This window comes from Aspergillus saccharolyticus (assembly GCF_003184585.1).
Source record: "Aspergillus saccharolyticus JOP 1030-1 unplaced genomic scaffold BP01scaffold_35, whole genome shotgun sequence".
Lineage (NCBI taxonomy): Eukaryota > Fungi > Ascomycota > Eurotiomycetes > Eurotiales > Aspergillaceae > Aspergillus > Aspergillus saccharolyticus.
In genome coordinates this window covers 252,325-277,135 of record NW_020290645.1, presented here as the reverse complement: position 1 = coordinate 277,135, position 24,811 = coordinate 252,325, and the positions used below count along the sequence as shown (strand labels likewise).

General features: G+C 54.8%; 10 protein-coding genes across 10 annotated transcripts; 5 read left to right on the top strand and 5 right to left on the bottom strand.

Moving 5' to 3' along the window:
- Nucleotides 1–442: 442 nt before the first annotated feature.
- On the top strand, nucleotides 443–1,145 carry BP01DRAFT_385542 (uncharacterized protein; the record flags this gene model as incomplete). The annotated part of the gene is made up of 2 exons (XM_025577606.1): nucleotides 443–832; nucleotides 900–1,145. The coding sequence occupies 2 exons, from the start codon at nucleotides 443–445 to the stop codon at nucleotides 1,143–1,145; spliced, it is 636 nt and encodes a 211-aa protein (XP_025428422.1).
- Nucleotides 1,146–1,219: 74 nt separating this feature from the next.
- Nucleotides 1,220–4,840, bottom strand: BP01DRAFT_394301 (ankyrin repeat domain-containing protein). Its single transcript, XM_025578315.1, has 4 exons — nucleotides 4,087–4,840; nucleotides 4,012–4,036; nucleotides 3,405–3,965; nucleotides 1,220–3,351 (listed from the first exon to the last, which is right to left on the bottom strand). The coding sequence occupies exons 1-4, from the start codon at nucleotides 4,766–4,768 to the stop codon at nucleotides 1,392–1,394; spliced, it is 3,228 nt and encodes a 1,075-aa protein (XP_025428421.1). The 5' UTR covers nucleotides 4,769–4,840; the 3' UTR covers nucleotides 1,220–1,391.
- Nucleotides 4,841–5,434: 594 nt separating this feature from the next.
- On the top strand, nucleotides 5,435–10,085 carry BP01DRAFT_347003 (uncharacterized protein). The gene is made up of 3 exons (XM_025573667.1): nucleotides 5,435–5,853; nucleotides 5,945–6,923; nucleotides 6,972–10,085. Exons 1-3 carry the CDS (start codon nucleotides 5,512–5,514, stop codon nucleotides 9,776–9,778), a joined length of 4,128 nt encoding a protein of 1,375 aa, XP_025428420.1. The 5' UTR covers nucleotides 5,435–5,511; the 3' UTR covers nucleotides 9,779–10,085.
- Nucleotides 10,086–10,373: 288 nt separating this feature from the next.
- BP01DRAFT_303336 (FAD-binding domain-containing protein) lies at nucleotides 10,374–12,101 on the bottom strand (the record flags this gene model as incomplete). The annotated part of the gene is made up of 1 exon (XM_025572115.1): nucleotides 10,374–12,101. The coding sequence occupies one exon, from the start codon at nucleotides 12,099–12,101 to the stop codon at nucleotides 10,374–10,376; it is 1,728 nt and encodes a 575-aa protein (XP_025428419.1).
- A 703-nt stretch (nucleotides 12,102–12,804) lies between these two features.
- BP01DRAFT_385538 (NAD(P)-binding protein) lies at nucleotides 12,805–13,954 on the top strand (the record flags this gene model as incomplete). Its single annotated transcript, XM_025577605.1, has 2 exons — nucleotides 12,805–13,775; nucleotides 13,861–13,954. The coding sequence occupies 2 exons, from the start codon at nucleotides 12,805–12,807 to the stop codon at nucleotides 13,952–13,954; spliced, it is 1,065 nt and encodes a 354-aa protein (XP_025428418.1).
- Nucleotides 13,955–14,130: 176 nt separating this feature from the next.
- On the bottom strand, nucleotides 14,131–16,276 carry BP01DRAFT_135503 (Zn(II)2Cys6 transcription factor domain-containing protein). The gene has a single exon (XM_025570515.1). It carries the CDS (start codon nucleotides 16,172–16,174, stop codon nucleotides 14,276–14,278), a length of 1,899 nt encoding a protein of 632 aa, XP_025428417.1. The 5' UTR covers nucleotides 16,175–16,276; the 3' UTR covers nucleotides 14,131–14,275.
- A 1,217-nt stretch (nucleotides 16,277–17,493) lies between these two features.
- On the bottom strand, nucleotides 17,494–19,331 carry BP01DRAFT_385536 (cytochrome P450; the record flags this gene model as incomplete). Its single annotated transcript, XM_025577604.1, has 6 exons — nucleotides 17,494–17,915; nucleotides 17,981–18,595; nucleotides 18,663–18,731; nucleotides 18,791–18,875; nucleotides 18,945–19,085; nucleotides 19,143–19,331. The coding sequence occupies 6 exons, from the start codon at nucleotides 19,329–19,331 to the stop codon at nucleotides 17,494–17,496; spliced, it is 1,521 nt and encodes a 506-aa protein (XP_025428416.1).
- Nucleotides 19,332–19,693: 362 nt separating this feature from the next.
- BP01DRAFT_418046 (zinc-binding alcohol dehydrogenase family protein) lies at nucleotides 19,694–20,877 on the bottom strand (the record flags this gene model as incomplete). The annotated part of the gene is made up of 2 exons (XM_025579291.1): nucleotides 19,694–20,225; nucleotides 20,297–20,877. 2 exons carry the CDS (start codon nucleotides 20,875–20,877, stop codon nucleotides 19,694–19,696), a joined length of 1,113 nt encoding a protein of 370 aa, XP_025428415.1.
- Nucleotides 20,878–21,216: 339 nt separating this feature from the next.
- Nucleotides 21,217–22,406, top strand: BP01DRAFT_405133 (uncharacterized protein; the record flags this gene model as incomplete). The annotated part of the gene is made up of 2 exons (XM_025578727.1): nucleotides 21,217–21,232; nucleotides 21,292–22,406. 2 exons carry the CDS (start codon nucleotides 21,217–21,219, stop codon nucleotides 22,404–22,406), a joined length of 1,131 nt encoding a protein of 376 aa, XP_025428414.1.
- A 503-nt stretch (nucleotides 22,407–22,909) lies between these two features.
- Nucleotides 22,910–24,638, top strand: BP01DRAFT_385533 (cytochrome P450; the record flags this gene model as incomplete). The annotated part of the gene is made up of 3 exons (XM_025577603.1): nucleotides 22,910–23,197; nucleotides 23,259–24,156; nucleotides 24,214–24,638. The coding sequence occupies 3 exons, from the start codon at nucleotides 22,910–22,912 to the stop codon at nucleotides 24,636–24,638; spliced, it is 1,611 nt and encodes a 536-aa protein (XP_025428413.1).
- Between the last annotated feature and the right edge of the window lie 173 nt (nucleotides 24,639–24,811).

Here is a 24,811-nt window from a genome sequence, read left to right as displayed (position 1 = left end):
TGAGGTAAACCATCGCAACCAGGGCTAGTGGGTTTGGGCTTGATTGGTTCGGTACTTGTTGGAACTTTTGCTACCCCTGGATCAAGTGTCACTGTGAACTGCACGAGGATGTGTTGTACCCCATCCTCCTCGAATCCACAACAGATTAACTTATGGCTTACAATCCGAAACTTGGCGTTAAGGGCCAAATCGTGGCACATACCCTGGATTGACGGGTCTCAACCGTGGAACCGTGCCGTGGCCCCTCCGGCCCTTCTCTGCCGGACCGTCGTTCCGGATCCGCCGTCAGTGAAGCTTGGTGGCTTTTTCTCCAATCGGAATACAATTGCCGGAAATCCTCGTCTCGGAAAACTATACCTGCCCATACGAGGCATGTTCCGCTTAGGTAGTGCAATAATTCCCCAGCCCTGGTTTATTATCTGAGCCAGGAGTGTCTGGGATCATGGTTCGACGCGGAAGCAGCAGCTTGAAAGACTACATATATATACTCCGGTGCGGAAGAAGCAAAAATGCTCCCAAACGATTCCGAATCTTCTCTCGCCCTGGCTTCCCGCTCTGTGCTTCTCGTTTAGTAGCCACGGTGGAAGCCAACGAACATTCTGATCCGGCAGTGGGCTCTCACGTGGTCCATAACGCCGATCTCGATCGCATTGCTGTAAGCCCCGTGACCCCTGAGAAAGTCGCCAGCCTGGCCCAGAAGATCGACTTGCTGAGCAAGGCCTTCACGTCTAACCAAACCGCGGCTCGACTTCAACTCTTGAACGTCGCCGACTCTTTGCAAGCATCTTTTGAAACGCCCTGCGAGACAATCTTCAGATACTGCTGGCGCAACGTGAGTCGCTGCCCTGAAAGGTACGCCCATTGCTGTTAAAGACAACCCCTGACGCGCAGGATACTAGACCACCAGCTTCGCCGTGATCGAGCCCGCCATCGATCTCGGAATCTTCCGCCATCTCTCCCAAAATGACCGACCGTTGTCTGTGGCCGAGCTGGCCACGGCCACGGGGGCTGAGATTGTTCTGCTCCAACGAATCATGAACTCAACGCTGTGCACGCCGTCACAGAAACCGGCAAGGACGAATACATTTGCAACAATTTTTCGCGGACGATTGCCCGCACTCGCTACGGTGATGCGTTTTCTGTAATGTATTGCTTCTTTTCAAAGGACTCGACCCATCGCACCAGACCCCCTGACTGACCATTTCCTCACGCTAGAACCGGAACCACGCAGCGCGCGATCACAGCAAATCCCCGAGTTCCTCCGTAAGACCAACTACCGCGACCCAGTCAACGGTCTGGATTTCCCCTTTCAGCTGGATCCTCCGGGTTCTTGCATTCTCCCTTTGGCCATCATCTATCTTGGACAATGCGCTAATTGACAATATATCCCCTCAAGCTGAGACGTGATTATTCTCGTCTGATATCTCATATCCATTGGTACCATGCTGTTGGACCAACAAAAAGCTGCTTAACGCCAAATTCTCCAAATGACTGCTCACATGCATCAATAGTCTCTTCACCTCGTCGAAAGTCACTCCACAAAATCGACACGCGATTTGCTGCAGACTGGGTTGAGATTTGGTGCGACATTTCTGAATCAGTTCCCGCACCCGCTTGACGGCCTCCTTGTCATCTGAGGTGAGCGGTTCGTGGCTTCGGAGTAGATGCTGGTAAAAAATGTCTTTGCGGAAGAAACGACGGCTGCAACCCGCGCGGGGGCATTCCCACCACTCTGGTGCCCAGTGTGCTTGCGTCTCATGACGTATCCATTCAGATTTCCGGTTGAATGGCCTGGAAATAGTACAGTCGTGGAATGTGCAGATGTATGATTTGAGATCTGCGTGGACATGATCCAACCAAGCTGACCGGGTCTGAAAATGGTGGAGCTGAAAACACATACAGCATTCGAACTGAGAGGGAAAGAGCTGTGAGGCTGATGTAGGGTCGTCGAAGTCAGAGGACAAAGTCTGTCTTACTTCTTGAGCGCGGGCAGCCAGGCAGTATTCGCCTGACTGACATGACTGATTGCAGACTGCCTCTAGATGAGCAATCTGAAGGGTGAGAAGGTGGTCGAATTGATGCAGCTGCGCGTGGGCAAAGCGATGGGCCAAAGAATTAGGCTGCAGCGCAGGAAAGAGCTGCCGAATGTGTTGTTCAAGCATTTCTAGAGGCGGGCGATCAATCGAGGACGTGATGGAGCATCTCCCTGATTTCTGCTGATCGGAAGCAATGCCGTGAGTCTCTTCGTTGAGGGGATCTGCTGCCGTTTGTCCTGCTTCCTGGCCTTGTTCCAGTCCCAGCTCTACCCCCTGTACGATGTTGGTTTCTGGCGTCATTATATACGCGCGCTCCACTCTTCGCGGTTCTCTTGGCGGATTCTTCAGCAAATGAGCGAATTTCTCCGACAAAGGGAGTTCAAGTATCGTCAAATCCGAACCTTCGTCCAAAAGATATGGATCTGCTCCCGCCTGGAGTAGAAGTTCGGCCGCCTCGAATTGTTTTCGCCAGCATGCCACAAACAAAGGTGTGGATCCGTAGCGTCCGCCGCAAGCATTGACGTCTGGCGCAGGCACAGATGTAAGCATTTCTTCAAGAATCGGAACCAACCCAAAGGATGCGGCATAGTACAGCGGATGCGTTGTTTGGATAACTTCCATCTCGGCTTCAGGCAGAAGCGCTTGCAGCCAGGTACCATAGTTGCCGCCATTAGGCAAGCATCGAGAACTGAACAACTTGTTCACAAGGTATCGATCGCACAACTCGTTAAAGCTACATGCTCTAGCGTGGATCCCCCAATTTTGGGCGGCGTAATTTAGGAATGGGTGTTCGTGCTCCCAGGCAGCAATCAAACTATGGGAGGATGCATATCCGGTGCGAAAGTTGTCGAGACACAAGTATGTCAGACAAAGTCGCATCATCATTTGCTCGGCTGTTCCAGGGTCCAGGCTAAAGTATCCCACGCTGGAGGAGCGGATCCAGTCCGATGTCAGAAATTCCGCCACGGATGCATGGGATAGATTGACCCGTCCAAACTCATCTTCGGCAATGAGACCCTGACAAATATGCAGCAGAATTTGAGGCGAGATTGGCTTAGAGTCTTCGTCTAGCTCCGTGCATGCCTCGTCTAGCATAACGGCTTCGTTGAGCCCTGGTAGGGTGAGCAAATCTTTCGAGAAGGTGAGCCAGAAGAGAGCATTGCGGGCGAGCTCCCAGTCATTGGGGGATATACGCCCCAGCATGCAAACGTAGGTCTCACGTAAAGTCATCGGCCACGACTTCAGTACTTCCCGAATGGCCTTTGCAGTCCTAAGTGTAGAGAGATTATCCAAAGAAAGCTGGGTCCATCGGAAGCTGCGATCACATCGGTTAGCATCCGTGGAACAGTCACAGTTTCTGCAACTTACGATCCATCGGCACCTGCCAGAAGAGTCTCCCAAATGTGATGCTGCATTTTCTGGCTGAGACTATTGAGGATGTTGTCTTGCTGAAGCCTTAACGGTATGAACTTGTCAATATCATGTCTAACGAGACTGGCGTTCATATGTATCGTGCAAGTCTTTCCAGGCAAGAGGTCTGTTGTGCTCATCATAAGAATTCGCAAGTCTTTGGCATGAGTCGCAATCCTCATTAGCGCATGTATCAGCTGTTCGTGATGTGGATTCTCATTGATTGCATCAATCAGGATAATGACACGTCGGTCATCAAATGTGTGCTTGATGAGAGCATCCTCCAGCGCACTAATGGCAATCGGCTGCCTGTGCAGATGCGACTTTGCTGTCGCTTCGTATAGTGGCCAGATGGTCTCCAATACGGAGGGATCCCATGTCGAAAGTTGCACCACGAGCGATCCTAAGATATTCACTGGCTCCTGGAAAGCAGCATCACCGAATTTACAGTAGAAATAGGCGAAGATCAGATTGTTGTCTTTTGCAGAGAGCGCGACTAGTTCGTCGACGATGTGGGAACTGATGTATATCAGCACAGGGTCGTTGGACTAGTGTGAAGACTTACAATAGAGTCGTTTTTCCGATGCCAGCTGTATATCCGAATTAGCAGAGCTTGTCGGTGATAGAGCCTGATACGTACATTTACCCAACAGAGAAAAGAGTCTGTGGTTCAGGACATCAGATTGAAGCCAGTCCTTGAAGGCATGATCGAGAAACCATCTTCCTGTGTCATCCGTTCGCGCTTTGGAGGCTTGATGATGCAGATCAACAGGGCTAACAGGAACCAACCACTGAAGCAAATCTTTGTGCGCAGCGCTGGACTTTTCGTCCCTACGTAGGTGGAGGTCTGTTTTTAGGGTCCTCGCGAGGTCTGCGATATCGGCCTGCAAATCCCTCTGAACTGAATGGCTATCACTTGTGATTATGAGGATTAACCACGATTTGACCCTTTCGAGGCGGGCCAAATGGGCATCGTATTCTGTCCGGGTGAATGGCCACGCCAGTTGCTGCTTGACTCTTTTGAGTCTGGTTGTTGGTTGCTTCAGGTCGTCAAGCAACATTTGAACGGACTCATTGGTTTCTCTGAGGGTGTTTCTCAGCGATTCTGGGATATCCGCCGAGGCTCTTGATCTCATCAACGTAGGAGGCCCCTCATATTGCGACTTTAGATGTTCTAAAACCCCGTTCAGAGCAAAAAGCTCCTCGCTCAATCGTCGGATATCAGCAGCCGCTTGGCGGACTCCTTTGGCATAGGCTAAGAGGCGAGAGATAAGGTCGCTAATGTCAATGATGATCGAGGTTATGGAAATGGGATCCGCCATTTGGTTTTATTTTCTTTCTTTCTTCCTTTTCTTTGTTTCATGCACCTAAACCACGTTGCCTTGAACTGTTGCTGGTCATGTGGAAGATTGAAATATGGCTTCAGGATGGACTTCAACCTCAACCTCAACCCCTCATCCCCCCATGTCAGCCTCACGTGACAATAAGCACAGCCTCAATTGTATTCTATTAGAGAAAACTTTTAAGCTCTAGAATATGAAACTTGTTTAGTATACATAGATTATTCAATACTTACCGTTTATAATTGTAGTTATAACTATTAAAATTTAGGTGTATTACTGAATCTGAAATATCTGTGTAGATATTATCTCAATACACCAGTATTATCAATTATATTATAATCTCGAATCTATTAGCATATATCATGAGATTCTCCGAGATGCATGTGTGCTATTCGGGCCACAAACTATCGTACGCAGCTGTGCGCAGTGTTTGGGATGAGCTTGTTGTAAGCGAGTGCACGATCGATGTATTTCTGTGATTGTATGTGTATGTAGGTCCCGTGCAGGATAAGCGAGGATTATGTGCATGGCATTATCCCATCTAGTCACGCTAGTTACTTTAGTTACTCTAATTACTTTTAGTCACTTCTCTACACTTCTTGATTCTCCTACCCCGCATTCATTCATTCCCCAAACTCCCTGGAAGCTTTCTGATGCGCACTTCCACCTGCCACTCTTTCCCCCGGTCTCGCGAGCCCTAACTCCTCAACAAATCTCGATTCATGGCTCAACCCAATCACTTTGATCACCTTTGGAATCAGGCCAAAGTGCGCTATAAGTCCGTGACCGGCCATAACCTCGACAGCCCCGCAGTCCCCAGCCCCGCCTCAGCTGACGAGCTGCTCACCCTGCTGGACGCGAGAAACTCTGACTTTCTATCTTTTCGGGATAAGAGATCCGTGCTATTTCACAATCTCAAGGCATTGTGTACACCGATCGAGCTGGTCGGCAATGTTGTCTCCACGGGCGCCTCGCTGGTTTTCGCGCCCAGCTCCGCATGCTTCAACGCGTTGCTGTTACTGATTGATGCGGCGCGTGGGGTATCTTCCTTCTATGATTCCATCGTCGATCTTTTAGAAACTCTGAAGGTCCCTCGAACAAACTCCGCGCTGAAAGACAGTTCGAATGTGATGCTGACATAGAACCGAGACGCAGGACTTTCTAGCGCGGCTCAAGATCTACCTCGTGAACCAAGTCACACCTGAGCTACGCACCACATTGATGAATGTCCTCGTGATACTACTAGAAGTCTTCGGTCGCTCCGCGCAGGTCATCCGCAGTGGAACTCTGGGGCGCACCTTGACGTTCGCGAAGAACGCGCTCCTCGGTCGCGACAACAAGCTGCAAGGACTGCTGGACCAGCTGGAGAAGCTGTGCCAGAGCGAGAATCGACTGGTTGCGGCGGAGACATGGGCGGAGACCAAGCGTACAGCGCATCAGATGGACAAGGTCAGCGAGGACTTGGGAACTTTGGTTCTGGGGCAGGCAACCTTTCGCAATGAGTTCCAGCAAGAGATGCACAAGGTCAGGGAGACGATAGCAGCGGGTTCAGCCAAGGGCGAGATGTCGATCGCGAGACTCCGGGAGATTCTCAAGCCCTCAGTGCATCCGCTGGATGCGTATCAAAGCCTGGCAAAGAAGAGAGTATCCGGGACCGCGGATTGGATTTTTGCTGAGCCCTTGTTCCGGAAGTGGATGGCTGTGGACGGGGAGGCACCCCTGTTGGCGATCTGTGGAAGCCCGGGATGTGGAAAGTCGGTTCTCTCGCAGCATGTCATCCACCAGCTGAACGAACTGCAGAAAACGAGAGAGGGAAACACTGGCTCGGTCGCGTACTTCTTCTTCAGTAACAGCGACACCGAAACGAAGTCTGTGAGTCAGGCATTGCGGGACTGCGCCTGGCAGGTTTGCCAAGTTGACGCCTCTTATCAAGCGTACCTCGAAGCTCAGATCAGCTCTGCCGATGAAATCAAGACCATCCGCAGTGCATGGAGGACGCTTTACTCCCAGTGCTTCGCCTTGGCGCACAGAGCACATAGAACCATGATTCTGGTATTCGATGGTCTGGACGAAGCTTTTCAGGATGATCGGGAGCAGTTCTTTGAGCTGCTCTCGGATGTAGCTTCATGCAGTGGTCAGTGCTCAAGGAATTCTTCGCGTAGGTCCAACTAATGGGTGGTAGGCTCTGCAATCAAGGTTCTCTTGGTGGGCAGACCTGAGATCTACGCAGAGCTCGCAGACGCGATCGGACAGATACCCTGCATCCAGGTAGACGCAGTCAAGAACTCGGCCGACATCCGAACATTCATAGACATCACCATGCAAAAGTCTCGTGTCTTGAGTCGCATTCCTCGAGATCTGGAATCGTCGATTCGTGACAAACTGATGGAGAAATCCCAGGGGATGTTCCTGTGGGCAGATCTGATGCTCCGCGAGTTGAGCCGCAAAACAAGAGCGAGTAGCATGCTGGAGAGCCTGACAAAAGCGCCCAAAGGCCTGGACGAAATGTTGGAGCATGTCCTCAGGGGCTTCAGCTCAAAGCTGGAGAAAGAAGAAGCGGAAAATCTGAATACGATGCTTGCCTGGCTGGCCTGCTCCGACGTCCCACTAACCTTGCGCCAACTGGACTTCATCCTGCAGTATGACTCGCTGGGGGGCGATGGGGTCTTTGATCTGGAGACGATGTTGCGAATTCAGTATGCTTCGTTCTTTCTGGTACTTCGTGAGGACGGCCTCACGACGGCAGACCTTCAAGGTACGGACGCTGCAGCCTACTTCCTGCAGGGCCCAGCGAGCGATGCGATCATATCTGAGTTCCAGTCCAACAAGGACACCACACGGGTGGTGTTCCGGCACGCCTCGATTGGCGAATACTTGCGCAATCCTGGGTATGGGAAAGTGTCTGATGTCTCCAGTTCCATGCCTGTCGGTGTCAATATCGTTGAGGCTCAGAAACACATTCTAACACACTGCCTACGGCTATTTCAGGAAGTTTCTGCCGAGAACGAAGACCCGGCCGGACGAATATCCTTGATCATTTATGCACATAATCATTGGCGGAAACATGTGCGGCAGCTGATGAGCCAGGATCTGATCGATGCCTCTGAGAAGCGTGAGATGGGACCATTGCTGTGCAGGGCGCTCGCGAGTCCAGACACTGTGCATTGTCTGAACCCCATCCACTGGGAGTTTTTCGCCTCCGGGGACTTTCGACTCGTTGAGAGGCTTTTGCATGATGATGCCTGCTCCGACTTGCCTACAGATGATGAGATGTGCGTTTGGCTCAAATCGGCTCGCCAAACCTCGGGGGGCTTGTTCTTGGACTTGGCCAAGTATGGCGCCGAGTCGTGGCTGGAGGAGACCATATGGTCTGCCTCGAACTGTTTCCGTCTGGTGTGGGCCGTTAAACTGATATCTGAGGGAAAGGATCTCGAGATCCTGCACGAGATACCGAATACAGAAACGGTACTGGAGGTCGCGCGGTGGACGAAAGTGGAAGAAAATGCATTGTGGCATGAACGAGTCGGGAACTGCCTGTCCGATTTCGGCCATCTCGACGAGGCGAAATATCACGCCGACATGTCGCTACGTCTGCAGCCCCAATCAGTGGGGGCCAGTCTGGATATCGCTCGCATCTACCTGAAACAAAACAAGCGAGACGAGGCAATCACAATGCATCTCGAAGCCGAGGCACTATACACGAGACTGTTCCTGGCCAAGGAAGAGCCCGAATACCCGGATTCAGATCGTCCCATCATGGTATCGCCATACAAACTTGCTAGCCTGCGATTGACCTTGGCGGAGCTATACGAACCAGAGGACGACCCCCTGGAGTCGGCGCATTGGCTTCATTCCGCACTACAGTTGGAAGTCTTCAGTGTACGAGTTGTAATCCTGGTCGAGCGACTGTCTGGCAAATTAAGTAGAGCACCACACCGCAATCCCACCATGATCATCCAGCTTCTACAAGCGATGGATCGAACCGCTCGCGATCACGAGGATACTATCTTGGATTTCTGTTTGACTCAGGATCAGGGGATTCACCGTCGCTTTTTCCCGGCTATTGCGACGGCCGCGCACGCCACGGGGAAGGTAGACTGGCTGGTGAATCAGTTTCTTCGTGCCAGGGCTATCGGGGTTCGCGACTTGCGGTCTCATGTTGTGGTGAGTCTCGACCTCTGCCTAGCTGAGCTCTACAGTCGATTCAGGGATGAACCGCGCAAGGCCATGGCGATTTGGCAAAGGATTTTGGCTCTGCCACGAGTGGAGGTGGACAGGGACGGTCACTGGGAGATGACGCATGCAAGAGAGAGGGCTGAGTCCTGCTATGCCTATCAACTCTTTATGGATGCGTTACGAGATCATCACAACACTGAAACATTTCTACATGAAACCACAACTCAAGCGAAATGGTTATTCGAGTCCCCGCTAAATAGTGAGACATTTATCGCGAATCGAGCGGGCCTTTATCTGGGGCGTTGGTTTCTGGATCATGGAGATACCGAGCAGGCCAGGCGATATTTCAGGCCTTATGTCAAGATATCTCTTGCTGGCATCGAGGAAATCGATTTCAAGTGGCGCGCAAATAGACTCTACAAGCTGACCACATTCTTAGTCACAGCGGAGGATGATGCCAATTCTATTGCTCTGTTCCACGCCATCAGCGATGCACACCACCTCAGCGTCGACGGACTTGAATCTTCGGACGACGAGCCTGGTAGGTGGAGTTGGTACTGTGATGTCTGCACGGAAGAGTATGACAGTTGTGCGTCGTGCAATAAGTGTCGGGTCTGTGCAGCAGACATCTGCAAGAACTGCTTTCCGTCTGTGAAGCAGGGTACGAGCAGCAGTCGAGTTTGCGCGCCGAATCATGCCTGGCTGTTGATCCCGGCGGCGTCCACTCCTCCAGAGCCCGGGTATATTATGATCGGTGATGATTCAAGGCTGATCGAAGATTTTCTGGCGAATTTGGCTCAGTCGTGGCAGTAATCTCGGTATTAATGCGCCAAGTACCCAATCTCTGCCCAATATGACAACTACAAAGTCTGTACGTACCTGCTGTTCAATTGATACTGTACTTGGCAAGAACAGTGCTGGAGATGTCATAGATCATCGCATCTGTTCTCCATTCTCGCCAATCGCACTGGCTTCACAACAGGATCAAGTGTGTTGACCCATGTTACTGGGTGGAATCGTCAAGTCTGCGAGCGGACTGGCCAGATTCGGGGGTATCTTGCGAAAAGCCCTAATTGCTGCTCACGTCGGTCATATCTTCTATTGAGAAAATAACCAAAAGAACTATAATATTCTTAAGACTATTTGGAATCAGACAGTAATAAAATCGATATTTGTATGAATAGATTGAGAGTTAACTAAGTAAAGAGCTCATAATCTGACAAGTGTATGAAAGAAGATTTATGTCTATCTTGAATAACTCACTGCACATAATGCCAAAGCGATGAGGTGCCCACCAATCATGGCAGGTCCAGGGCTCTATCAAAAAGTGCTATCTATCCTGATGCACGCGCATCGACCTTACATTCTATCTATCGATCCATGTATCTATCTATCATCATCATCTCTATCAGACGTCCAGTCCCCCCAGACACTCGAATTGACCCCCCGGCTGCTCCCACTCCTCACGCCAGCCCACGCAGCGCCAACACCGTAACAGCGTCTCTGGATCGTACTGGTTCTTGATCCGGAGCAGCCGGGCATAATTCTCGGTCCCCCACCAGGCCGTCTGCCAGTCTTCCGTGAACGCGTCTGCCTCACTGAAATAGGCGCCACTCCCCGGCGCGAGCGCCTCCAGGCGTCGGGTGACAGCTTTGAACCGCTGCACAAAGGCCCGTTTCTCCGCCACCGTGCTGTTCCACTGCCAGGATGCTTCGGTGGAAATCATCCACGTACTGTCCCTCCAGGCCGGCGTAGCCGAGGTCGACCCAGGCACATAAGGGGGATGGATGGCCGACGGCGGAGTCGCGAAGAGCGTGGGCGTATACCCCTCGGCAATCAACTGATTCAAGGTCTCCAGAATGCGCTGCTGGCCGGCGGCATCCTGCAACATCGCGGTTGGGATCAACCGGTTGGTGGCGAAGGTGGCCTCGCCGATGCCCTCATTCGCCGCAGGCAGGATGAATGCCTCGTAGACGGACAGGAAATCCGGGTACTCGGCCACCACCACCTGTCCCCCGGGCTGCGCATTCACATACGCAATCGCCTTCGCCAGCGAGGCCCGCGCCGCCGCCAGGTCGAGGACCGGGTTGGCCATGGCGATATAGTCCATCCCGTTGGGCCCGCTCCAGCCGTCCTGCGCCCAGCGCACCGCATGTTGCATCAGCAGCGTCGTGAAGCCGTCCAGCTGTGTCGCGTTGGCAGGCACGGTGAGATACGCGAAGACAATGGGCAGGCGCGGCTCGACGCGACTGGTCGACTCCAACACCAGCCCAAAGCTCCCTCCCCCTCCGCCGCGCAGGGCCCAGAAGAGATCGCGGTTCTGGCACGCGTTGGCCCGGCGGAGTACCCCGTCGGGCGTGACAAGCTTGAACTCCAGCACGCGGTCGATCCCCAGTCCGAGCTGCGCGGAGAGCAGCCCGTGCCCGCCGGCCATGATGAACCCCCCGGATGCGCCCACGGTGGGGGACGAGCCCCCGAGGACGGTCACGTTGTGGTCGTGGGCGAAGCGGTAGACCTGGTCGAAGTTGATGCCCGCCCCCGCCGTGATGGCGGCGGCCGCTGCGGACGAGGGGCAGCCTTCGGGGACAAAGGCGGGGTGGAATTCCAGCTTCTGCAACGGACGCGTCCACAGGGCGAGGGATCCTCGCAGACTACTGCGGCTGCTGTAGTCGTGGCCGCTGTTCTTGACGCTTAGCGCCACCCCGGTGTGGCGGGAGAAGGCGAACGCGGCCTGGACATCGGCGGCTTCGGTGACAGGGATGTAGAAGCGCGACACGCTGCCCTGACCGCACTCGTGGGCGCTCACGGCGGTCGGATCGGTCGGATCGGAGGGATCCAGCAGACACTGGCTGGCATTCGCATGGGTTGAGGCAGCACAGATCTCGTTCTGGTCGTGCATGAAGCCGCTGTAGAACTCGGTGCGATACGCCGACGAGGTGTAGTGGGCTTGCAACTCCGAACACTGGCTAGGCTCGGGGAGGATTGGTTGACCATTATACCTGCTGAAACAGGGTCGTGCCAGAGGACTAGCGGTATGCAATCGACCCTGCAGTGTCGCATTAAGCGTGGTCCAGGTCCAGGGTTGGGTCTTGTTGTCGGCCGCGACTGGACTAGGAAGAGCCGACAAAGCCAACATCAAGAGATACAGATGAGATGACATCGCTGCGCGTTCGGGATTCCGTCTATCTTGCATCGATAGCTTATAGAATCGACAAAGTCATGCTCTACATCTACGCAAGATTATATATACTCCTCCCTCAACAGTGCTCCCTCCGTCATCAGGCTGTGGTTTGGGGGCGAAAAGAGCAGTTCTCTCCCAGGATTCAGGCCTGAGTCTGAGTGAGATCCTACAGCCTCCTCCATCGTGATAATCAGACGAACCAGGTGGTAAGGGTAGGTGAGGATTGCAGCTGAAGGGGACTCCCTGCATGGCTGGTGGAGCCCTAAACCGGGGTCTGACTGGCATCTCCGAATTATTCGGCCCGACTTCCGATTTCGGAGCAACGAATCGGAGTGCGGCTCAGCTGGTCTTGTATGGAAGAGGTTGAATTCACACCACCGTGCTACTTAACCACTCGATGGTGTTGCTAACGCATGGCCAAGCCACTTGCAGAGATGTCAGGAGGAGCGAGGCTTAGACTGTGAGACTGTTCTTTGTTCTGTGTGCCACGTGAATTCATAGCCCCCCAGGTTTACCCCCCTGCCCCCCCCCCCCTTTTTAGACCGTAGTGAAACCCACTCCCTCAAAACATAGACTACGAGCTCTCATAAAGCCGGACCTGAGTGTGATTCCACCATCTAAGCTACCTACAAACCTCCTGTTCATCATCATCATCGCCATGCCTCCGACAGACCCGCAAGTCCAAGCCCTCTTGGGCCCTGGCCCTCCCGAGGGACTCAGTAAGATGGGAGCCATGCGCTGGGCCGCCAAAAATCCCCCGAAAGACCCTCAGGCCAGCCTGGTCGGCAAGACGGTGCTGATAACCGGCTCGAACACGGGGTTGGGGTATCAGGCGGCTGTCAAATTCGCCGCCATGGGGGCCTCACGCCTGATCCTCGCAGTCCGCACCCCCAGCAAGGGCGAGGAAGCGAAACGCCAGATCATCGCAACCGTCCCCTCCCTGCCAAAGAGCACGCAGATCCTCGTCCTTCCGCTCGACATGAGTGACATTGCCTCCGTCAAGGCCTTCCCGGGCCGGTTGGCGCAGGCGAACATCCGCACGGTGAACGTGGCCGTGCTCAACGCAGGCATCGCCCCCTCGGCGTACCATGTCAACCCCTCCACCGGCTGGGAGGCGGCCCTCCAGGTCAATCTCCTCTCCACTGCCCTGCTCGCGATCCTCCTCATGCCCATCCTCAAGGCCACCACCGCGGCGGCCACGAACCCCGGGGACCGCCCGGCGCATTTGACCCTGACCGGCAGTTTTGCCCACCTGTACCTGACGGCGAAGGACTTGCCCTCGGTCGGGCCGGGCGAGAGCGTGCTGGCGGCAATCAACTCCCCGCAGTTCTTCAATGTCGAGACCTCGTACGCGGTGGTGAAGCTGTTGACAATGTATGTGATGCAGGGTCTGGTCCGGGATTACGCGGGCGGCGAGACCGACCCCGAGGTGACGGTCAATGTCGCCTGTCCGGGCCTGTGCTCGACGGAGCTGGGGAGGGATTTCCCCTGGTATGTCGTGTTGCCGACGAAGCTGATGCACATGTACTGTGCGCGATCCGCGGAGGAAGGGAGTCGCGCCTTGGTCAGCTCGACCTTGTTGGGCCGGGACGGCCATGGGAAGTTCTGGTCGAATGATGTCTTGGCTGAGTGAGTGATCCCCTCTTGTTGTTCTCGTATAAGGTATCGAGATATTAGGCCTGTTTGCTGATGGTCATGGGCTTGATTGTGATAGACCCGGCGTGATGGTCACGAGCGAGGAAGGCAAGATCCTGCAACAACGGGTCTGGTCCGAGATTAAGGAGTTCTGCAAGGCACAGTTGGACTAAAGGAAAGGAGAGTAGCTGGGGGGCTTGCATAACGTGTTGGAAAGGTGCTCAACCTGGGGTTCATGGATGTCCGGGGGGTTTTAATCGCATTCAATGCTTCAGACTTCGTCAAATTAAATCAGTTTGGATTTGGCAATCTTCATACCCATATATGCCATCCTGTAATTTCTCTCTAGACCACATCAAGTCATTCCTGCTGCATAAAAATAGAGTACTCGATTTGCCTGTGCCCTGCAGGCGTGTGCACCCTTTCTACGAATGTCAGCAAATACCGCACAGCGCCTCCAGCACACTATGTGCCCAACCTCCCCCTTCCTCCCCTTACGGGACACGCTGTAAGATCTTCCGGATGTCATCTAAAGTCTGCTTCACGGAGGCAGCCCCACCATTAACCTCCTTCATATAGCCCTGATCGTTCTGCTTCACCATCACTTCGAGCAACGCGGTCGCCGAGGCGGTATCCAGAATGCCCCGATCCCCCGTCTTCCCTCCCTCATTGCTTCCCGGGCCTGTCCGCCCGGTGTCTCCGGTCCGGAACCTCTCCTCCGGCGCTGCGTTCGGGGCCGGGGAGGAGACCAGTGAGATTCCCAGCAATTTCTCTATCCGTCCCAGCATCTTGGCGCTGAGGTGCAGGATGATCTCCAGCTGAAAGTCGCGGTGGCTGTGCAGGTCGAACCCGCCGATCTGGAGGCCCGGGAGCACCGAGGGGACGAGTTGACTGCTGGGTCCCGGGCCGGAGGAGGAATTGGGTGAAGAGGACGTGGTAGCCGATCTCTGGGTTTGCTGCGGCGCGGAGGAGGAGGACGACGAGGTGGTGGACGAGGAGGAAGAGGAAGAAGATAAGGACGAGAAGACAGAGCAAGGCGACAGGGAGGCGGGCAATTCGGCGTGACAGGCCGCGTGAATGCGGTGGAAGATGGTGCCGTACGCATGGAGGAGCCAGATGTAGCAGGTGAGAATCGTTAACGTGGTGGGCATATCCACGTTGGTGGCAGCGGCGGTGGATACATGGACTGAGGCTGGCCCCCCTGCCTCTGGGACAGGAGCGTCTGGAAGCGAGCCCAGCAGCGAGATCGAGTTCGTCGTGCTGCCGGCCCGCCCACTGGGGTTATGGTGCATGGGCTCCTCCCAGTATTCCGAATAGGAGCAGTCTGAATCATTCGACGGGGTGTGCGGCGAGCGCGGCTGGACAGGGAGCGAAGATGCGGCGGAGGCAGGAGCTGTGGCGGATGTTAGAGACGGGGGCTCTGTAGATATGGTGATGGTGAGTTGGAGACACTGCAGGATGTTCACAAACGCCTGGGTCAGGTCAAAGAGTCGTCCGATGCTGTTCTGTAACCCGGGCTGGGTCTGCCCTTTTCGCTTGTCCGGCCACGCTGAGAACGATAAGATGTCGGGCAGAGGCATCCCTCTCATCTTGTTGGAGTCTCGCAGGATTTGGGAGCTCAATTCCGACAGGCAATGGAGACAATCCTCTCGACTTCCCAGCGGCACCGCTGGGGAGCTCGTCGTGTCGTTCTGGATCGCTTCCTGGCTGGCGGAGGTGGATCCTGCCTTGGAGGAGGGAGCGACACTCGGACCCGAGGGGGTGGTGATCCCCTTGGGGTCATCGAAGAGCATGCAAGTGTCCATGAAATGTCCATTTCCCTGATCGTTGAGCTCGAAGTCCACCAACGACTCTACCCCAAAATCCATGGTTGTCGGCTTCGATGCATCTGGGTTTGGACCAGCCACCGTCCGGGCCGGATCGGACGGCGGTTGTCTGTAATGGGATATGTGACGGCTGCTGTAATCTGCAGCCGGATGAACTGCCGAAAGATATTGTGCCTGCTGGACGAGAGGCTGGGTTACTTTTCGCTTGGCTGGGACGGATGGAATGGATTCATAGACCGGGGATGTGTCCACCTCGGGGACCACTGATCGCGGATCGAGAAAAGTCGTCGCAGAAGAGGAGGGGGGCAGACGCAAGGACTGGGGCTGCCGGGCCTCCAGCATCTTGCGCTGAGCATCCGACAGACTGTTGGTGCATTCGGCTCCGGCTTTGAGACAGCGCTCGCAGGCGCTGAGCACCCCGGGTCTATACGAGCGCACACACCGCAGCTTCTGGCCTCTGCATCGGTCGCACGCAATTCGACGAGCTTCAGGGTTCATCACGGCGCAAGGGGGGATTAGGTAAACGGATTCAAGTCCCGTTGGAGATGCTGGCTTGTTCGCATTCATGTCCCGACTTAAGTAGGAATCTCTTCCCCGAGGTGAGAGACCGTGGCGTGGGCGTCGCCCTCACTGGCGGACTACTCCGCAGCACTGCTCCTCATGTAGCTAAGCTAATTGCTATCTCCGGATTCCAGCCGCATCTGGGCCTTGATGGGGAGCTCGAAATCGAGGGTACCGTGTATACTGTATGTCAGCATGCAGTGAGGTCCATCAATGGAAATGATAGACGCTGTCCAGCGCCCCAAAGCGTGGTGCGTAGTGAGAGGAGGGCGAAGGGAGCTGGGGAGAAAAGAAAAAAAAAGAGAAATGGATTGTGCAGCCTGCAGGACCCCCTCCTTCACTGGTACATAATTGCCAGGCAGACACTAAAGGCACTAAATTAGGGCTACTGCAGGTCGTGACCCACAATCCCCCCTCCTCATCCCCGGATCGCTCCATTCTGTAGGACTCGCCATTCACTCGAAGCCACTATCTGCAAGCTGCGAGCGCTGGAGATTACAAAATTAGAGGATGCAGAACGGGGTTGACTTTCTTATCATACTTCATTCACCCTCATCCCGTACGGTGACTGTGAAGCTGGGATGTGGAGGTACGGAGGGACTCGGTTTCTCCTCCTCCTCCAATAATGGGGGATGGAAGACACAGGGATCCTGTCTGACTCATCGAAACCCCTCATTTGGCCCCCCGGACAGCCTTACGATAAGTTGTTACGCGATGTTTGCCTCTTACTCCGGAGTTCCAGAGCTGCCGAAGGCCGTGAATTACTACCTTGTCTCCAGAGAAGGCCAATCAGCCACCCGCACGAGCCAACCATTCCACCTTCATGTTCACGGAAAAGGTTCAAAGGTTAGTTGACTAGATCCGTCTGATCATCAAGCTTTAATATCAGAAGTTGATATAGCTCTAATGAGTATTCTGTTCCGAGACGTCGTCGAACCTACGGCCTCAGTTACGTGGTCATGCATATCGCACTACAGCACCACGGCTATGCCGGCATTCACTAATGTTTCTTGAAGCAGGGATCACTAGATATGCGATGCGACTCTGCGCAGTGATGCCTGTGTCGTTGCCTACGCTGGGTCGAGATGTTTGTGATGAACGTGGTCAAGAGACCGAGGTCAAGGCGGTACGTCACGCGATTGCATGCCCACGATGCCTACTCCAACCACTCGTTGGCTGTGAGCCGTGCTCAGGCGAGATGATTTGAAATCGGATACAAGCAAACTACATACACGATAACCCTGCATGCGCCGATCTTTCCCCCCACTGCCCGTCGCAGTTGCTTAGGACCCGGGAAGCATAACTATAGATACTTGCACTTATGCTCACTGCTTGCGCTCCTGTCTCTTGCGAACCAGCAGCTGCGCCTGCTGATTGGGAATCACGGTGAAATCATGGTAGTGATCCGGGGGCCGTGCAGTGCCCTCGGCAAACTTGAAGTCGTACTGCAGCAGGAGCTCGGTCAGGATAATCTTGAGCTCATGCGCCACAAAGAAGCGCCCAGGGCAAGCATGGAACCCCGCCCCAAAGTTGGTGGAATCATTCGACACGGTGGCGAAATGGAATTTGGTGGCATCGCCTTCCGTCCGCATGCGGTAGAAGCGCCACGGATCGAATTGCTCCGGATTCGGGTACGTCTCGCCGTCGTGGGTGAACTCGTACGTCGGAAACATCAGGAAGGTGTTGGCCGGGAGTTGAAGGCCATCCTGGAAGGTGTAGGGCCGAACCGTGGAGCGCTGGACCGTGACTGTTCATGTCATTGATCAGGGATCTTTCCGGACCACCTCCTGCGGAGGGAACGAGGTCGCTTACCGAACCCGGCCGGGTGAAGGCGTTGGCTCTCCTTCATGAAACTGTCCAACTTGCGTAGCTTTGCCAGGCTTTGCTTCGACCATTGCGGGGATTCCGTCTGTACCTGATGGATCTCCTCCAGCAGCTCGGGGATGACTTCCGGGTGGGCCAGCAAGTCGTACATGATGGAGACGACCGTGGCGCTGGTGCTGTGAATGCCGGCCATGTACAAGAATAAGAGGCCGTCCGCGATCTCAGCCGAGGTGATCCCCTTCTCGGTCTCGGTCTGATGGCCCTCAATGAGCCATTGCACCGCATCCCGGTGTTTCTGTTCGGGGTCGGCAGGCTGTTTGCCAGCAAGGCGCTCACGGTAGAGCGGTTCGATCAGCTCTGTCGCCCTCTTGCGAAGCTTCCGGAGGTCATTTCGCCCCCGGTAGGTCCAGGGAGCGAGCCACTGCCACCGTGCGGAGTAGGATGCACGAATCTCCATCGCCGATTTCATGATCCCCGCCGTGTTGGCAATCGTCAGCTGGATCCATTCCGGATTACTGCAGAGCGTAGGGCCGACCAGAACCCGGCCAGTCATGCGCGAGATGAGCGGGACGAACGTGTCCCAAGGTTTTAGAAGCGTCCAGTCTTGGAGGGTTGGCAGAGAATCAGCATATCCTTTTATTCTTCTTCCCGGACTGTAGACTTGACTCACCCTTGCTTTCGGGAATGACGACTCGGAGGGTGTCAAGGCATTCTTCTCTCATGGGTTCTACCAATTCCCCTGGATCACCCCGTCAGTATAGTATCCATGTATGTGGGGAATGTATACTCCGCACATACCCAGGTTTTTGTTCAGGTCAATGCGAGTGACATGCGTGGCTGCAGCTGATGGGAGTACCGACCCGCTGTATTTCAGGAGAAATGCCTATGAGGGCGGATTCTCAACATGGTCGCTCCTTCAGTGGATCCGGAAATGCGAGGGCTCCTATCTCACCTGAATGGAGTATAATGGGAAGCTCAATTGTTCCTCCGATGCATTTTTCACCTCGTCCAAGTATCTCTTGGCCATGATGACTTGGGGACTTCCCTCATCCACGGGATTCCGGATTCGGAACGCCATGCCTTTTTTGTTATACTAGGATTGCCTGGTGCGTTAGCGCGGGAAAGGACAATACGAGAGAGCGACGCAGACCTCCACATAACCCTGGTGCATGATTTCCCTGGTTCGCGCAATGTAGCTCGCCTGCGTATCATCGTGGTGGAATCTGACCAATGGAATATGAGACAGGTCTCGCTGGCGTCGCAGGATGCGGCTGGAGATCAACGAGTGACAGAGAATGCCGGCTGCTACAGCGAGGCTGAGATAGATTGTCCACGTCATGGTGTCTAATGGCGATATTCCGTGCAGTGAGATGGTTCCACAGCCGGAGGGTAGGCTGGTTGAACGTCATCAATGACTACCTCGGGTATATCTATCTTTCAGCCCTTGCCTGACTTCACGAACAGACCTTACCACGCCAGATCAAGCCGATTGCGTAGCGTTCTGGCTTCGGGCAGGGATTCCGACAAGTTTCGGTTGTCCACCGATTTCATCTTCCCAGCTCCGATTGGGCTATTACGACTGATATTCATGGTATGTACTCCGGCCTAGGGGGAAAGGAAATATCTCATTGAGTATAAGGGTCTGCATTGTATTCTCTCTGGCCAAATGCTAACAGCCTGTGCCTACTTTCCTTGCAGCTTTCATGGAGTTCCCAAGAATACCACCAATTTCTGCGCCGACAAGGTCCTCGATTGTAGCAATTCTAGCCCGTCCAAGACCCCCTGCCAACCGCCCTCCACCACCGTGATGGGGTGTGATTTAAGCCGCTGCGTATCGAAGAGTCTTTGGATCTGCCGATAGTACTGAATCCCAAACTGGCGTTTTCCCGGGTCGGCCTCACTCCCATATCCGTTGCCCAAGGGGATTTCTTTGCCGATGATCGCGGATCCCATGATGAAGGTCGGTTCGACCGTTGGACGTGTGTGATTCATGGGCTGCCACATCTCCAGTGCGATGTATCTGCCCCCGCCGCGGCCAATGCTCTGGTAGCAGAGCCGTTGGGTTTTGGCTTCCGTCATCGGGTCGAGCACCAGTTCTAGGTTGTTGTTCGTGTAGTTCTGTATGTCCTGGCCACAGGTTGGGAGGTTGTAGTCGAAGACTTCTTCTGCCCCGTAGGAGCGTACCAGATCAAAGTTCCGGGGAGAGCAGGTGGTAATCGGAGTATGACCATATCTTTACATTCACACTGCGTCAGAGAAAGGGGTAGGCCGCAATCACAGGGAAAGAGGGGGGCATCAATGTACATTCTCAACAGCTGGATAGCCAATGTACCGACCGAAGTGCTTCCAGCATAGACCAGAACCTGCTCCGGTTCCTCCGCCGGTTCGTCCGGACTGCCAGCGAGTCCCATGCCCCCCTCCCAGAAGAGAGACAGTGCGATGGTGGCGATCCCACTGGCCCCGAACGCCGCCGCATTCTCCCACCCCATGTATTCTGGCTTCTTGAACAGCAGTTCCGGATCGGAACGAACGTACTGCGCAAAGGAGCCCGATTCGGGGTCGATCGCGTTCGCCCCTTGACACGCCCCGAACACCGCATCTCCGATCTTCCAGCGCGGTCGCGAAGGAAGTCGGGCGACCTCGGGCCCGATGGCGACGATGATCCCCGCGTAGTCGGTCCCATTCACCACCCCTTTGCAGGGAAACTGCGAGGGCATCTTATAGTCACACGGATTGAGGGCCACGGCGATCACGTGCACGAGCATGCGATCGGGGGGTACATGGGGCAGCGGGACATTGTGGGTGATCTCGAGCCGCCCACCGTCCGTCTGCAGAATGGCGGTCTGAGATCGAGGAAGATTAGACGGGAGCTGGGTGATTGTCATGGCTGCGATGGGAAACTGAATTCCCTGCGTCGAGTTCTGGGAGAAATATAGGCAGATGGAGGGTCGGACCGAAAGACTGGGATTAGGGCTCGGGGGTCAATCGGGGCGATGCCCGAGGCCGATTCGTTATTTACTACACTACTATACACTAAACACCTGGCACCGATCGCCATCGTTGCGAATACCTTACCTCCTCACGCTATAGTCTTTCCTCGACTTGTTCGTTTGAGCAAAATAAATCTCGACGCTTCACGAAATCATCTGATAAAGCCAGCACAGAAAACATGGTTAATGCACGAACACTCTTCTCTGTTTTGTTCCTCGCACCGGCTCTGAGCCATGTTCAGGGCTGGGAGTACAACTTCCCCCAAAATTGGCCGATCAACTGGACTCCACAGCTTCAAGACCAGACAGCCACCCCGGAAACCTGCACCACCAGTCATCTTACGGCGTACGAGACCACCGGGTCCGGGCCCAACATCTGGCTATCCACCAGCCCCCTCGACGACTTCGAAGCCCCCAAGATCCGACCTCTGAACGCCAGCAGCGGAGAGCAGTGGGAATTCGACGGGGTCTCCGACGATGGCATGAACGCCTTCATCTTCGGCCTCTACCGGGACCCGGGACTCTCCCTGATGGGGACCGGCAACCTGCGGATTTCCGCCGAGTTGGCCTACGCCAACGGGACGCGCTGGGGCCGGGTGGACTATGCCAGCGACTCGATCGTGGAGTCGTGCCCGCATGGCACGAAAGGCGTCTGGCAGGGCGAGGGGTTCCGGTACGCCTTTGAGATCGCCAAGGACATGAGTCGCGTCAAGTTGGAGGTCGACACTCCGGATCTGAAGGGCACCATCTACCTGCAGTCGAAGACGCTGCCGCGCTACGCGGACGCCGCCACCTGGCCGGCGGAGAATGCCTCCACCGCGATCGCGCCGCATTTCCACTGGGTGGAACCGATCCCCGTGGGCGATGTCCGCGTGGAACTGGTGGCCAAGGACCAGCCGTTTGTCTGGCAGGGCCTCGGCGGCCACAACCGGCTGTGGTCGCCGTTCAACTGGTTCACCTGCCTCAAGGCCATGAATGCGGTGCGCATGACGGCGGGGCCCTACTCGCTCTCGTACATGCGGTTCACCTCGCGCATCGCCGGAGGAAAGGACTTTACCTCGGTTTTACTCATGCACGGCTCCGAGAAGATCCTTGCCACCACCGTCGGCGAAGCGTCGGAGGTGGACGACTACGTTTTGATGAATAAGATGTACGATGGGGCTGTCACGGGGACCTTGCGCGACAAGGTGACGGGCTATGAGCTCGAGCTGGTGTCGCCCCGGCGCAACAAGCATTGGACCTTCATCATCGAGCATCAGAATATTGCCTTCGAGTATTTGGTCGGAAAGGGGCGTGGAGGGAGCGGGTTCTCGAGTCGTTCGAGTGGAGGACCGGTGGGGCTGGAGCAGTTTCGAGGAGTGGCGTTGACTGAGGCTCTCAACTTTCCTGATAGTTCTCCTCTCTTCAAGAATCAGTACGTGTAAACGAGGTAATCGGAGCTAGAACCAAATGTCATTGATTATGTACATTCTTCGATCAGTATTCCGATAAAATACCCGGTCTTCCATCCCACCCTTACTTTAAGCTTACTTCAAGCTTACTTCTACGAAGCCCTGATCCAGACGAAAAATGGCTTTCGTGGTGTAATCCTCGAGACCCTCGATTCTGTTTCCATAATCCTGATCCTTGAGGGCCTGTTCCATAATTGTTGTTCTAGCGAGAGGGTCCAATTGTAAGCTGAGGCGACGCTTCGGTACGGTTGGCTCGGAGTCGGAGCCGAGTTCGGAGCACCGATCCTGTACTTCCCTTCCATAATGACTGCCCTCACGACATGGAGAGTTGGATGGTCCTAAAATAATTTCTGAGGCAATATAGCGTGATTCCCAAATTGGATGTCCCGCAGAGAAACGGCTCCGATCGAATTGGTTTATACTTACTTACGCCCCAAGCTTTCTCGATTGTTCATCCATCCATTTGCGCAGCCAACATGTTGGACTTCGATATCATAGAACAATTTACCATCATCCGCCAGACGCTGGCACCGCTACAGCTCAGCAGATGGCAACTGTTCAAGCTGATGATAGCCAGCATCCTGCGCAGCATGTCCACCGTCTCGCTGGTGGTGTCTGGAGTGACCGCATTGATCCCAATTTTGCTTGTCTGGAAGTTCTGGAGGGGCCAGAATGAGCTTGAGAACTTGGGAATCCCCCTGGTTGGGGGCAGCAAACAGCATCAAAAGGACTTCAAGCAGCTAGTGGAGGAGGGTCATTACCGAGTAGGTTGTCTTCCTGCCGGACTGAATCTATACCGGTACGCTGACCATGTGCAACCGGTAGTATCCCCACACGCCCTACAGAATCAAGACGCAAGGCCTGCAGTACGTCGTGTTCCCCCCGGAGTCTTTCGATGAAATCAAGAAGCTTCCGCCACACATCGCCTCTGCGCAGGACTTCTTCGTCAAGACCTACTTTGGTCAATATACCACGGCCGGAACGGAGACTCCCGCCCTTTTGAAGGCGATTAGCATCGACTTGGCCCGTAGCATCCCGTTGACCTCAGTATCGCGGCAGGAAGATGCCAAAGCCGCGGCAGAGGAGGTGTTGGGTTACTGTCCCGAGTGGAAGGAAGTGAAGCTCTTCCCCGCGGTGACGAGGATGATCGCCATGACGAATGCATGCAGCCTGGTGGGCCGTCCGCTGGCGCGTCGTGCTGGATGGGTCAAGCTCGTGAGCCGGTTTCCATTCGAGGTCATGGCCGGCACGTTTGTGATCAGCGTCTTCCCTCGGATCATGCAGCCCGCGCTGGCCCCGCTGATCTTCCTGCCGGCGATCGTGACCAAGTGGCGCATGAAGTGGGCCCTGCGCGGGGTCATCAAGCAGGACATGCACGAGTTCCTCGCCGCCGCGGACAAGAAGTCCGTGTTGAAGTTGAAGGAGAACGGCAAGGTCCCCTTCACGGCCTCGCTCATGACCCGATACACCCCCGAAGAGGCCACGCTCAGTCAACTGGTCCAGGACTACGTGACTGTCTCCTTCGAGTCCACCCCGTCGAGCACGGCCGCCCTGTATCTGATCCTGATGGAGCTGGCAACCCGGCCAGAGCTGGTGGAGATCCTCCGGCAAGAGCTCCGGGAAGTCCTGGTGGATGGGAAACTGCCCAAGACGCATCTGGCTGAGCTCCGCAAGATGGATAGTGTGATGCGGGAATCTGCGCGAGCCAATCCATTCAGCCTTCGTACGTGCTACTTTCCTTGGACACTTGCGTCTCGGGTATGCTAATCAAGATGCCTAGTGGGTCTATACCGACTCCTTGGGGTTCCGACGCAGCTCTCCACCGGTCCCGTCTTACCCGCCGGCACCCTAATATGCGTCGACGTGCATCACATCCACAATTCGGAGGAGCTCTGGTCCAAGCCCGATGAGTTCCAGGGGCTCCGGTACTATCAGATTCGCCAGGAGCCCGGGAAAGAGAATAAGTATCAGTTCGTCAGTACGGGGGCCGATTCGCCCGGCTGGGGCGATGGCGCCATGGCTTGCCCCGGCCGTCTGTTTGCGAATAGCACAATCAAGATCGCGTTGGCGCATTTGATCATGCACTACGACTTCAAGTTTGTGGACGGTGAAGGGAAACCCATCAAGACCTCCCTGCCTAATGGTTCATGGAACCCCGGACTCAATGTCCGGTTTATGTTCAAGTCGCGGAAATGGAATGCTTAAGGGCGAATGTTCACACTGAAGACTGGGGAAGAATGGAGGAACTACTGGGTGGAGGGTGAATCGTGTGGTAGAGCGAGCCTTTAGAGTGGCTGCAGTCGTTAGGGCAGAGTTGATCGAAACATGCAATAGTTGGGAGAGCGACTGTCATGTCCCAGTAGTTACGACAATTCTGT

Excerpts from the sequence above, each read along its gene's own strand:
- BP01DRAFT_394301 (XM_025578315.1), bottom strand. The coding sequence starts at position 4,768 with ATGGCGGATCCCATTTCCATAACCTCGATCATCATTGACATTAGCGAC. Across the intron at positions 3,966-4,011 it reads ATCGGAAAAACGACTCTATT|TTCCCACATCGTCGACGAAC; the intron begins GTAAGTCTTCAC and ends GATATACATCAG. Across the intron at positions 3,352-3,404 it reads CTGGCAGGTGCCGATGGATC|CTTCCGATGGACCCAGCTTT; the intron begins GTAAGTTGCAGA and ends ATGTGATCGCAG.
- BP01DRAFT_347003 (XM_025573667.1), top strand. The coding sequence starts at position 5,512 with ATGGCTCAACCCAATCACTTTGATCACCTTTGGAATCAGGCCAAAGTG. Across the intron at positions 5,854-5,944 it reads CTTCCTTCTATGATTCCATC|GACTTTCTAGCGCGGCTCAA; the intron begins GTCGATCTTTTA and ends ACCGAGACGCAG. Across the intron at positions 6,924-6,971 it reads GGATGTAGCTTCATGCAGTG|GCTCTGCAATCAAGGTTCTC; the intron begins GTCAGTGCTCAA and ends AATGGGTGGTAG.
- BP01DRAFT_135503 (XM_025570515.1), bottom strand. The coding sequence starts at position 16,174 with ATGAATGCGAACAAGCCAGCATCTCCAACGGGACTTGAATCCGTTTAC.